At 43.3% G+C, this 13,195-nt stretch overlaps 1 protein-coding gene across 1 annotated transcript; it reads left to right on the top strand.

The window, feature by feature from the left end:
* The first annotated feature begins 6,518 nt into the window (after nucleotides 1–6,518).
* On the top strand, nucleotides 6,519–12,822 carry comm (commissureless). Its single transcript, XM_018102707.3, has 2 exons — nucleotides 6,519–7,319; nucleotides 11,607–12,822. The coding sequence occupies exons 1-2, from the start codon at nucleotides 6,806–6,808 to the stop codon at nucleotides 12,290–12,292; spliced, it is 1,200 nt and encodes a 399-aa protein (XP_017958196.1). The 5' UTR covers nucleotides 6,519–6,805; the 3' UTR covers nucleotides 12,293–12,822.
* The last annotated feature ends 373 nt before the right edge of the window (nucleotides 12,823–13,195 follow it).

Here is a 13,195-nt window from a genome sequence, read left to right on the forward strand (position 1 = left end):
CATTTGGTCGACTGTCTGACCCAATTTAAGTCTGTGGAAATATATATAAGTGTAGTCAAGTAACCCTCGCGGCGTCTAGCTACGCATTTCTGCCTTCTCTCTCTCTCTCTCCCGCTCTCTTTCTCTGTCTCTGTCTCTGTCTCTGGCTCTGCCTCTGTCCCTGTCCGTCAGTTCTTAATGAAGCAACGCACGTAAACAATAAGCAAACTTTGAAGCGAAAATTTTGCGCAAATAATGTTGGCTTTACATTTTTTTTTCTGCTTCTTATTCAGCTCGTTGTTGCTGCTGATGTTGTTGTTTGTTTTGGTGCAAAAAGAGATACGAATGCGGATACGTGCGGCGTCATGCGCCGGCAGGAACTGGCACGAAGGTCGTCCTGCTAGCAAAAGTTTTGCGCGCCAGTAACAAGTTGCTCGGAATTAGTTGCGAAAAGTGTGGCAACTCTGGCCGCGCAGCCCAGTACCATCCTGGCTCGCCCTACACCGCCCCGTCCTGTCCTGTCAGCTCATTAATTTTAAGGCAACAAAACGGAAGCGTGCAGCCAGTTTCCGGTTAGCAAAAGGCCCACAACCGGAGACAGAGCGAGAACCATGTCACGAGTTTGGATATTTCCATTCCCAATTCGTATTCGTATTCGCATTCGCACTCGCATTTGTATGTGTATGTGTATTTGTATTTGTATTTCTGAGCCGCACTTGAATTATGGCTAAAAATTCTTTTAGCCTTTCAGTGTTTTCGGTTTGTTTGTTTTCTACTCTTAATAAGCAACGGCAGCGAAACTTTTCAAGTGCGCAAAATATGCGCGAACGGCACGCGATACGCCCGACAAGGGAGCCTCAGCCCCGCCCTCTAAGGGGGCGGTAGAGCCAACAGAGTCCTGCAACAGCTGATGCTGCAAGCCAGCAATGAATACAAAATTAATGTAGGTCGAAATGGCAAAGCATGCGACTGAAACTGAAATAGATTAATTACAAGTAGTTCCACTTTGGCCTCTGAGAAATTGTGGAGCAACCCGCAATGCCAGCCCTCCCCTCAATCGGCCCCATCCCCTTTGGGCCAGCGCCACGAGGCAGCTGAGAGCTATTTATTTAGCATATGAAATTTTCGGTTTTGATATATTATCAAAGAGGGCAGCCTAGGCTGCTGCTTGCAATTGAGTTCACAAGAATAAAAGAGAAAGCAGCAAAGTGAGCTTGAAGACGGTTCGGGGTGGAAGTAGCCGACTGGCGAATACCCTAGGATACCTTTAAAACTCACTTAGTTATGTGGTTTTAAATGTTTAAAGAATATTCATAGATTAAATAAATTGAGATTGGCTTTTCATTTTAAGCATTTTCATTTTAGCCATCGGAAAAGGTATAAATATTTGATTTGGTATTGCTGAACTCACTTTTATGCCTCAAGCTGAGAGATCAAAGCGCTCATTTATAAATAAGTACATATATTATTATTTTTATTTACTTATTTATATATATATGAAAAAATAATAATAAGCTTTGTCAAAGTCTGCTGATTCAGGATTGCATTGTGAATTGCAAAAAGTGTGAGAAATAAATCCCATCGACAATTTTATTTTATTTTTATTATTACTATTTTATTTAAAATTAAGAATTAGCTTGAACTTTACACATTTCATTCCATTAATTTTACTCGTCTTAAATTTACTAAGATATTCTATGAATAAATACATGTTTTTAAGAATAAAGAACGTATACATTTATTGATATATGGTATATAGACCAACACTGCTTACTTTTGTTGCTTTCTTTTTCATTTTCATTTTCATTCTAGTCGTTTCACTCGTTTCGGTAAAACCACTTTAGCCTCTTATTAAATAAGAAGTTGGCAAGCGAGATTATAAAAAGTTTGCTTTAATTACGTGAATCATGAAAAGAACGTCTAAGGCTAGATAATGCTACCTTAATACTTGACTTGGAGCCAAGGCAAAGAGCAAGCGCTGTAACTAAGCTTCACGAAGCTGGAAAGTTGAAACGGAGTGAGGGCAAAGCTGAAAAGTAGAGTCGGATTTAATATAGCTAAAGAGACGTCTAGCAAGCAGCTAATGCTATTATGCAGCTAATGTTTGTATTCGAGGCCACAACAATGCCAAATCAAGCCAATAATCAGTCTCTTTGCTTAATTTCGGGTCAAAATTGTTTATTTGTCAGATGTTCTTTTGCATTTAAATTGCTCTTTTGGCTGTTGTCCGCTGTCCATTGTCCGTTGTCCGTTATTCGTCGTCCCTGTTTGCTATTTGCTATTTGCTATTTGCATAATCTGTGTAAGTAAATGTTTCTTAAGCAATGCAAGCTGCACATATTTCTGGCAACAAATCCTTTTAGAACTGCTTTAATGCAGTTGGCCTTTTGTTTTGCCCCGATGCAACATGCCACAAGCAGCAGCAGCAGCTCAGCTTGTACTTGTATTTGTTGTGCCAGTGTACCCAAAGAAAATATGCAGCTTGGCATCAAAAGAAACAACAAGAAAAGCAAGGAGAAACAAAACAAAAAAATATATATATAGAAATAAAAATGAGCACTTGTTTGTTTGTCAACAGTTTGTGCTGTGTAGTCCTTTGTGGCCAGGCTAGTTTCCTGCCTGTCAGCCTGCCTGGCTGCACGATTCCTGCTGCCTGCTCGCCTGCCTGACTGGCTGCCTGCCTGCCTGCATATGTTGTCAGCGCTAATCAAGCGCACATATGATAAACACACAACTCTATACTTGTGTATATATTTATACACACGTATGTGTGCCGCAGACAAAGGCAGGACTTATGCAATTGTATTTGCTTAGCCAGGCTGGCGGCCTGAATTGCCTTGAGCTGTGATTCATCTCCTTCTGCGCGCATTCTGTGCATTTCTTTCAGCACAATTTCACAGGCATTTCGCCTGCTGGCTGCGCTCCTCTCCTTATGATTGATTTATGCTAATCCAGCATCCTTGGGCAATTATGCAAATGCACACAATAAAGTTTAAAGGCATGCCAATTGCATATTTCATTAATAGGATTACGACATGCCGTTGTTTTCTCTCTCTTGCATTTCGGTTATGAACTGAACTGAACTGAACTGAACTGAGCTGAACTGCACTCACTATCTAGCTCGACTGCTGTCTAAACTTGAAACTAACGAATAAAGTAACATTTTATTATGTCACTATGTCACACAGATACACACAGACACAGACACACACCAAGACAGAGTTGACATGTTGACATGTTAAAGAGCGTGTAAGTGAAGTGTGATGGAAGCTCGCAGTTACAAAAAGCCCAGAGTAGTTGCATAGAAAGCGTGAGATACACATAGTTAGGAGGGTGTATAGTGTAAGGAGAGTCTTGCTGCAGCCTCCGCATCCGTCTCGTTCCCCCTCTATCTTTATCTCTCTCGTCTCGCCGCCTCGTCTTTGACTTGTCAGCTTTTATGGTTTACTTTTTAGTTAGTTAGCAAAAAATATCTACACAACTTTTTCTTAGCATCTCCGTCTCTCTCGCTCTCACCCTGCGCATCGCTCGCTCTCGCTCTTGCTGCGGCTGCGGCAGCCACTGTCTAGGTATTCTTTATGATGGAATTTTTAATGAATTTACTTTTAGTTTGGTGTCACACAGCATCTGCATACATGGAATATAGCATGAATGCCTCGGCATCATAAGCACTGACAGCTTACATATTTCCTTAGAAAATATATATGTGTGTCTATGTATATGTATATTAAAAACGTGCGCAAAATGAAAGGTGTAAATTTGTTTATAAAAGTCAACTTCTGCCTCACTAGCCACGTCTAGGCAGTCAGTCAGCCAGTTCGCCTTTGGTATTCCTCTCCAGACTTGCCGTAGATTCACAAGATAGGACATGACGTAGCATCTATTGTCATGTGTGTTGTCTGTGTGTGTGTGTGTGTGTGTGCACGTGTCTGTGCCGTGTCTTCGCAAAGTGCAAACTCACGGACGGAGGAGGCGTGGCACAGAGCATATTTGCAAATTGAATGCGACAAGTCAAGTGCTGTGAATTTAATTTCCATTCACATAAAATTTGATTAAAATGAAACAATGAAATAAATATTACATCTGAGTGCTGAAAGCCAGCCTTGGTAAAATCAATTTCTTATTTTACTTTTAAGATCTATGGAAATATATTTCAATTGTATTAAGCTTGGCCATGCAAAGCGTCTAATTGAATGAGACATCTAGCTGAGTGCACAAAAAAAAAAAAAAAAAAAAAAAAAAAAAAAAATTATTGTGGTGCAGTTTCTAGCTTCAGCTATTTCCACAGAAATCTTTCTATCAGTTGAGGTTAGTTAGTTTGTGTAGAATATATTCGAGTAGAACGGTTCTTGGAGATTTTTGTTAAGCATTTTTGTCAAACAATTATCATAAAAAAAATAATAATAAAAAAATATTTTCAAAAATAAATTTTTTTAGTACAATAAAACTACATAGTTGTAAATAATATTTATTTTATATATGTTAAAAATAATATTATTAATTTATGTTATAAATAAAATTGAAAAAATAATAATGTAAATCGATTTTCAAAAATCGCGAATTTATGTTATTTTAAATATATATAAAAAAAATTTCAATTTTAGACTTTTGTTACTTAGAAGCTCAGCAGCTCAATCGAGTCAATTAAATAAATTTTAAGTCGAAAGAGAAAATTTTGTGTATTGATTAGCTTTAATTAGCTCTTCAAATTTTAATTGACTTTCCATTGGTTCCAGCAAATGCAATTTGCCATCTAAAGGCACCTTTTCCCTGCCAACTCCACCTTTGCCCTTATCGCGTGGACATAAATCTGAGCGGTGCAATCTACGCTAAGCCGGTTGCTGTTCAACTTATGTTTAAGTTGAAAATTAGTCGAAAGCTAATTAACGATAAGCGTTTGGCTGTTGCCCGAAGCTGGAGCCAAGGCAACCCAAGTTAGCAGCAGTCGAAAAGTTTTAATGCATTTATCGAATGACTCGGGTAGCAGCAGCTAAGTGCATATTATCGGGCATCTATTTCAATTTCCTGCAGCAATTACAAGCCTCTGTACAGGCCCCCGCCGCGCCTGCCATGCATTGCCGAATGTAGGTACTCCCCTCGGACCAGGTCGAAACCAGTTGCTGCTTTTACGTAGATACTTTTACATGGTCTGTGGCCCGCACGTAGCGCCCACGCGGTTCGACCTTTAGCCTGGCGCAGTTCAAAGGCGAATGCTGCCAAATTGACTTTCTGTGCGCTCACTTCGTGCGCGAGAGTGCAGGGAAATTTTACTCAATTCGACTCTCATCGCGTGCGCACACGCGCTCAGCCAAACCGGTTTTCGAGTGGGACTCAAGCAATTGAGTTCGACTCGAGTATGAGCATGGGAAGAGAGGGAGAGAGAGAGAGAGAGTGTGTGCGTGTGTGTGTGGGAGAGAGGGGACTGCCAGCTGAGCAATGCATTTGTTCCACTTTCTGAGCACGTTTTTTCGGCCAACATATCGCGGCGAGGAACCTTTGTGCATTGAGCTCTGCTGTCCGGCTTTTGGTCAGCATTTGGGTTGCAGCTGAAATGAGGCGTGCCCAGGACACTCACATTCACGTTCCTGTCCCAGGAAGTACTCTGGCATCCCAAGGGACACATAATGGCCGAGATTTCAGCACTAGCTCCTTTTTCTATTTCATATATACACTAGTTTCTGGGGCATTTAAAGTATATGTGTGTCTTGTTTTTCAATTGGACACTCTTAGAGAATTTTGCAGAGCTCATTAGTAATTTATATACAATTCTTTTATATGCCATCTGCAATATAAACCACTTTACAAGCAAGCTAATAATTTATTTAAGCTAACATTTGATATTACAATTTCTGTTGAGTATATATAAAAGTTCTTTTGTAGATTTATTTAAGCTGCTCAGATGTGTTTCCACTCTAAGCAAAACTATAAAAGCGAACCAACAGCTGCCAGGTTTATAAACCAGAATCGTGTTTTCCTGCTTGGCTTTTGGCCATAAATCCAGGACGAAGCGTTGGCTTATCGAATACTCTGTCCGCCCCGTTGCTCATTATAAGCAAACGCAGAAGTTTTCGTTGCTGCAATTTGGTTTTTGCTAGAAAACCGTTGAAAACTTGAAAACTTGATAACTTTAAGCGCCTCGAAATGCGTCACGAACGTGACCGGAGCGAAGTTTTCTTTAAGCAAAAAACCCAAAGAGAACTAAGGCGAACGTCTTTTGTCTTTGCTGGCCAAAAAGGCAAACGATTCAAACTGGGTCAGCAATGAGGACGTTGAACATTTAAAAAGAAGAAGAAGATGAAGCAGAAAACATGCGGCAAAAATTGCAAAACGCTTCTTTAAGGCAAAGCAAGGCAAGGACTTGAGGAGTTGAGGCATCTCAGCTCAGCTGCGAGCTCAACTCCGAGTGAGCCATAAAGTTGAGCGTGAAAATATCCCCGCGCCACTGAGAGCGAGCGAGTGAGAGGGCAGCCGGCTGTCGCTCTCTGCGTGTGCATTCCACTCGTTGCGTGCTGGGCACAAAATTTACCTTCCGCTCGCAGCACGAGAGGCAATTCAGTCAACCACGAGCCGCTCCAGCGAACGGACGCAGTGCGCGGGCCAAATCGCAGACGAGAATAAATACAATATTCGTATTCGGGAGTTCGACCAATGACTATTTATAGACTCCGTTTTGTTTACGTGTCGTGACGCGTGTGCCAACAACATTCACTACATCGACAGCAGCAGCAGCAGCAACAATAGCGAATCAGTAGTGTTAAGAGTGGCAAACAGTTAAAAACAAAAAAAGAAATACAAAGCCAAATAGAAAATCAAGAAAGTCTCAGCCATGGCAGCAGACATGTCCCTAGCCAGCACCACGGATTACCCGCTGCCAGAGACAACAACGATGCCCAGCAGCGGGGAGCTCTATGCGGAGTTCATCTCGGCACCGGCCAGCAGCATGAGTCCCGCTGCCATCGCCGAGCACATGCAGCAGAATCAAATCACATTCGAGATACCCACAGCGCACGATCTGCGGCACATCGATGCGCTGCACTCGTTCAACACGCTGCTGCAGCGGATTGGCAATGCGGCCGGCAGCTTCGACTCCGCGCCCCCGGCCAGCATCAGCACCGAGCAGCTGTCCAAATCGGTGGTGCTCGATCTGGCCGATCTGCGGGAGCACAATGCCGATGCCGATGCCAATTCCACCTGGGAGCAGATCTTCGGCGATGCCGACATGCACGCCATTGTCAACTATCTGTGGATTGGCGTTGTCACCTCGCTGGTGGTGCTCTCCCTGGTGTTCATCATGTTCAGCTGTTACTTCTATCGCAAGTTCAGGACCTGGAAGAAATGCAGTAAGTACTCATTGAGCAGCCCCTCGATCTGCCACCTAACCCCCTTCCCGCTTCCGTGTTCATGTGCTGACTTTGTGACTCTAATCAAAGTGTGGGGCTACGACCTTATCAACGGCCATTTATCCAGCTGTTTTGGCTGCCAGGCTAAACAATATAAAATGCAGAAAAGCAACAACCACGCGCTCACACGCCCACGCGCCCTTTACGCCCCTCGGTTATGGCCGTAAGTCTCATAAATTTTGGCGCGCCTCGAAATTGTCAGCCGCTTCGCATTCCCATGGCTTTGGCCGTTGTAATTTTAGATACACAAGTTTATGATGCCACAAAATATATGCGCTGCATATTTATAATATTCAACTGACCCAGCTGCCCCGCCCATCCGTGCGCCCCACTTTACGAGCGTGATAATGTGGGGGAAGCTGTGCGAAATTTGTTTCACTTTCATAGAAAGAGAGAGACCGACAGAATACCGTTAAATTGTCTGTGGCAGCAGAAAAGTGGACAAAAAAAATTCAACCGAGCTGAGTGATATATGAGCATTATTATAATGGGGTAATTCAGCCTTATCGCAGTTGCAGCAGCAACAGCAGCCCATGAAATAAAAACATAGATATATATTAGCTGATAAGCTGGCGCGTCATATGGCCAAAAGTTCATAAACGCTGGCTTAAACAACGGCTTGAACTAAATCCAGTTACTGGCCAGAAACCTGTTGCTCGTTCGGGCTGGCTTGGGCCAAGAGCTTGCAAACAAATAGCGCAAAGTAAATCATATGCTTAGGCACTTTACACATAATTAGAAGCAAACGAGCTGTGCACACACACACACACACACACACAGAGGCAAGCTAAACCTGGAGAGTACGAAAACTAAACAAGTCTCAACTCGAGTGTCAAACTTTTTGCAGACCAATTTAGCCAAATGATTTATTTAGGCCAACAAAGAGAGTAGAGCAACAGTGAGACAGAGAGAGTGAGAGGGAGACAGAGATCGAGCGTGTGTTGTACAAGCTGTGGGGCGGGCCAAAGGCCGTGGCATTAAAGTATGGCCAACTCAACTGTCAAACTGTCAATTTCGTGCTAACGAGCCTTAAAAACTTTCCGCCCCAAAACAATGTTGGCCCGGGAGCAAAGCAGAGCAGAGCAGAGGCTAGCGGGACTTTAGTTAGTGGTAGCGGCCGTTTCGGGCCGGGCCACTACGTAAAATATCAATTTGAGCTTTGAGCGATATGTGAGCTATCCGCTTTTTTAGTTTTTTTTTGGGCGCCTGTGCGTCTAATTAGTTTCGTTAGTGTCGTGTTTGGTTTTACTTGTTCGCTCTGTATTACGTGCTACGTGTTAGACTGGCCTACATAGATAGCACACACACAGACACATACATATGTATGTCTATTTTTATGTAGAGTGTGTCTAGCTGTGGTTGCTGCAGCTCTCTGCGCTGGCTCTGCCACACGTGTGTCATTTATAATTAAGCAACTTTGGCTTAAGTTTGCTCGATTTTCGTAGCACGCTTTTCTGCGTTTAATGCTTGTTACGTGTGCCCCGCCCCCTCGCTCGCACCGACCTACCTGTCTGCCCAACCTGGCTGGCTGTGCCTGCCTTATAAATACTTAACGAGCCGTAGATGCCAGGCAGCCTCTGCCTTGGTCTTACAGTTTATTTATTAAGCAAGGCTATACACACTCACACACACACACACACACACGTTGTTTCGACGTGTAGCAAGTTTTTGGCTTGTTATCAATTAGAGCCGCACACAACTGAATTTATTAACAGGACAACAGCCAGCGGCGTCAGGCACTTGTGAATTAAAGCGAAACAGGACGAAGCAGGAGCTGCTGCCACTGTTTATTATGTTGTATAGGTTGTGCATAATTTACATCCGTTAAAAATGTAATTAAGCGTAGCACAAAAATTTGCCCAAAGGAAACCAAAAATAAAAAGGGCAAAACTAACGGCCACAACTTTCCCTCAGCTCTGCGAGTCTTTTCAATTTTTAATGGCTTCTGTGGCAGGACGCAGAACTAGCTCCAGCTAGCTGCACCTACAACCAGCTCATGTTGTCTATATTTTAGCTACCGTGTGTGGCTGGCTTTTTGGCTTTCAGTTAGCTCAGCGCAAATGGCGAATTGTAATTAACCAAATTGTTTTGTTGCTCGAGAGCATTTAGTGTGCGCAGCTTATTGAATTCAGCCATATTCAGTTTGTGCGGAACTCGCCAAAAAATGGCAGCGGTGCGAGCACTGCAAAATTGAATTTCAGCTGCTCCACTCAACAATCAGTTTTCATTGATATCAGCTGCGAAAGCGATTAAATGTAATAAAAGCTGCCCTCGAACCGCTGAGCGTGTTAAAAAATTAACAAGCATTTATGAAATGCAATATATAAATAATCATGCGTATATACACACACATTCACATTCACATGTGTAGTAAATAAAAAACTCAAAAGCGAATCGAGCTCAATTGTTGGACTCTTCAGCATTCGTCAGCTCATTGCAATGAATTTAAATTGTTGCATACATTGGGGCGCATCAGCCGAAATGAAAAACATGCCACAAATGTAACAAAAGCCAAAAACAAATGGCGTGCTAATTTTTTTCCCAACTACTGCTGCAGCTGCCAGTTCTGCTTCTTCCATACATTTCAGTTTTTTTTTTTTTTAGCTGTGGACTGCCCCAACACTTGCATAAAATATGAATCCCATGGCATGTGAGTGTGTGTGTGTGTGCCACGCCCACTGCGGACTACTCTGTGTTTGCCGTCTGTCTATCAAAAAATAAAACAAAAGTCAAATGGCTCTCTGCGAGAGTCCTCGGCACCCAAAAAATATACGAGCTTGCACTACAGTTATAACAATAAATCAACAACCGCTGCCAGCAGCACAGTGACTGCTGCCAGTATGAGTGTGAGTGTGAGTGCGGGGCTCCGACTGTGTGACTGCTGCCAGGCTGGGGGCTTTAATATTGTAATGCGCCAATTTTTGCTGTGCCACGCCTCCTCGTCTGCTGCGTACCTCCGCCCTACCCCAACCCACTTTAAAAAAGAGGAGGCACACTTGCTTTAATGGAATCCATGTGGCCAAAATATTTCTGAGCACACAACAAACAGAAAAGCGAATTGAACGCGGCACAAAAAAAGTTAAATTAATTTCAATTGAAATTTATAAAAAAAGAATTAAATAAAAATAGGCTTGAAATATAAATAATAATTGCTTGCACTGACAATGCGAAAAAATGCCGTATTCAGCTGCTGCCTGCAGGAGGTGGCTTTCATTTAATAAATGCAGCTTAAATTGCATTTAATAACCGCAACAATTTGTGGCAAGGGCAAACAATAAAAGCCACCTTCAAATCGGAAAAAAGAAGCTTACAATTATATAGTGGATGTATCTGGATGAGCTCCTCTGCTGGGCGATGTTCATACACAAATAATCTCTCGCTCGTTGGGGTTTGCATTAAAGCGACTTTTCTTTTCAGGAGTGAACACTGATGAATGCAAACAATTTCACATTTCGCGCTGCATACTTTACGGGCGGAGCTTTTCTCCACATTGCTGCATCTTCTTTAATATTTATTTCGCTCTTTTTCCGTAATTCGTATTTTCGTTTCATTTGTGCCACGCGCGTACTTCCGGCCAGCTTATTGTCAGTCAGTCGGAGGGACGGACGGACAGACAGTCGGCCGGACAGTTGGTTGTTGTGCATGAGAAACTTTTGCCTGTCCGGCCAAACTCGCAGGCATTTCCGGTCGGTACAAAAGTTTTTTTTTTTCTCCTTCCCTCTCTCTCTCTCTCTCTCTCTCTCTCTCTCTCTTTCTCTCTCTTTCTCTCTCAAACACTGTTACTGTCTCTCTCACTTTTCTGTCCGGGCTTATGCTGTTTTCTGTTTTTCGTTTTTTGTTTTCGCATTTTTTGTATCTTTTCAATAAAAACTGGAGAGGATCTGGCTCATGTCCTGCCATTCACAAAGTTCAAGCGTTTGCGCCTTTACGCTAAATTGAATTTAATGGCAAACTCCTCTCCCTCCACCTACGACCCCTCTAAGCTCATCCAACAAGTGTCCCGTCGGTGTGCGAGTGTGTGTGTGTGTGTGTGTGTGTGTGTGTGTGTGTGTGTGTGTGTGTGTGTGTGTGTGTGTGTGTGTGTGTGTAGTCCCAACAAACAAACTAATGAGACGTTTGTCAAAGTCAAAGTCACAGTTGGACAGCCGGAGCAGATACGGCAAAGGAAAAATAGAAAAAAATAGAAGCAAAGACTAAACGACTTGCAACCTCTTTTCGTATTTGCAGACAAGGACATACGCGCACAGCTGCATGCGGCCAGCGACTCGTACTCCTCGCATGGCGCCAGTCATCACCTGATCAGCTGCGACGCTAGCCGATTGCTGCAGCAGGTGCCCGGCAATGGCAATGGCAATGGCAGCGGCAACGGCAGCTCACCTGGCGGGGCCAACGAGGCGGGCTTCTATCAAATCGAATCGCCGCCCTGCTATACAATTGCCACCGGGCTGCCCAGCTACGACGAGGCGCTGCATCATCAGCCGCGCCATTTTGCCTACGGCATGAAGTTTGTGTACCCCAGCCTGGCGGCTGTGCATCATCACCATCATCATCACAGTCACAGTCACAATACTCAACGTGCGTGCATTGGCGGCTGGGCAAAGGACGCAGTGCAGCAGAGCCCGAAGAAGAAGCTGCAAAAGTGCAAACTGTCAGCAACAGTCGATCAGGCACAGACGCAGATGCAGATGCAGATGCAGATGCAGGCGCAGGCACAGGCACAGGCACAGGCACAGACAGAGGACAAAGCCTCGCCAACCATTTGCATTAACATGCCGGATGAGCAGGAGCTGCGGAATGAGCTGGAGCAGGACGTGGAGCATCGAAATGCGACGTCCACAGCAACGTCCACTTTGCTGCCGGCAGCAGCTGCTGACGACGATTGCGCCTCATTGGTGGTTGTTGTTGCCGCGTGATTGCCCAGCAACTAAAGAGCCAACCGAGACGGAGAGGCAAAGGCATAGCAATAGGGAGAGGGAGAGGGAGAGGGACAGAGGGCATTTTGTTGGGGCCGGGGTACGAGGGAGAATTGGGAACTTGGGGAGTATCGGGCATAGTTCGGGGCTCGGAGATCATGCTTACATGCTTAGTCACTTGTAAATAGCTGAATCGTCTGTCCCCACCTGCGAGTCGGGTGAGTCCTAGTAGAGTCCTATATAGAGCAGCACACTCGACAGCAAATAAACAAAACAAAATAATATAATAAATCCTATAGCCTATATGTGTAAATGATTTGAGTTCGTTTTAGTTATTTGTTATATATATATATATATTTATATCATGTATTATGCAAGACTGAGTATTATTTATTGTATCTATAAAACGTAATTTTAACAAATTGCCTATCGATTATGCCTAAATGTTACTAAATAATATCGCAAAACATATTAAAAAGAAATATAATGCTAGAACCAACCATTCAAGCAAATCAAAACTTAAATTAAAATCTTTTTTGTTTTATTTCACTTTCACATTTAATTTTACTTTTACTTTTGCTTTAGTTGTTATCTTAGTGCTAGGCACTCAAAGCAGCTGGCGAATCCTTGACTTGGTATTTATGTATTATGTATTTTGTCCTTGAAATGGCGAACGTGATGTTGACCCGAGGAACGTGAGGCTGTCTGTGGCCAGCCTAGCCACAGTTGATTCGACCAAACTGAAACAATATCTGGCCAAGATAATCAAGATATGAGCAGCAAGGGATCAAGCTGTTTGCCCAGCTTAATGCCAGCCAATCAGCCTCGCCGACGACCCTCAGAAATGAGTCCGGCGATGAATTATTGCTTTTATTTGCATTTGATTTCGCATTGAGTTCGATT

The sequence above is a fragment of the Drosophila navojoa genome, chromosome 4 (genome assembly GCF_054131105.1).
Source record: "Drosophila navojoa isolate 15081-1374.11 chromosome 4, UAZ_NAV_1.0, whole genome shotgun sequence".
In the NCBI taxonomy this organism is placed as follows: domain Eukaryota; kingdom Metazoa; phylum Arthropoda; class Insecta; order Diptera; family Drosophilidae; genus Drosophila; species Drosophila navojoa.

Coding starts and splice junctions, on each gene's coding strand:
- comm (XM_018102707.3), top strand. CDS start 6,806: ATGGCAGCAGACATGTCCCTAGCCAGCACCACGGATTACCCGCTGCCA. Junction 7,320..11,606: donor CAGGACCTGGAAGAAATGCA/GTAAGTACTCAT, acceptor TCGTATTTGCAG/ACAAGGACATACGCGCACAG.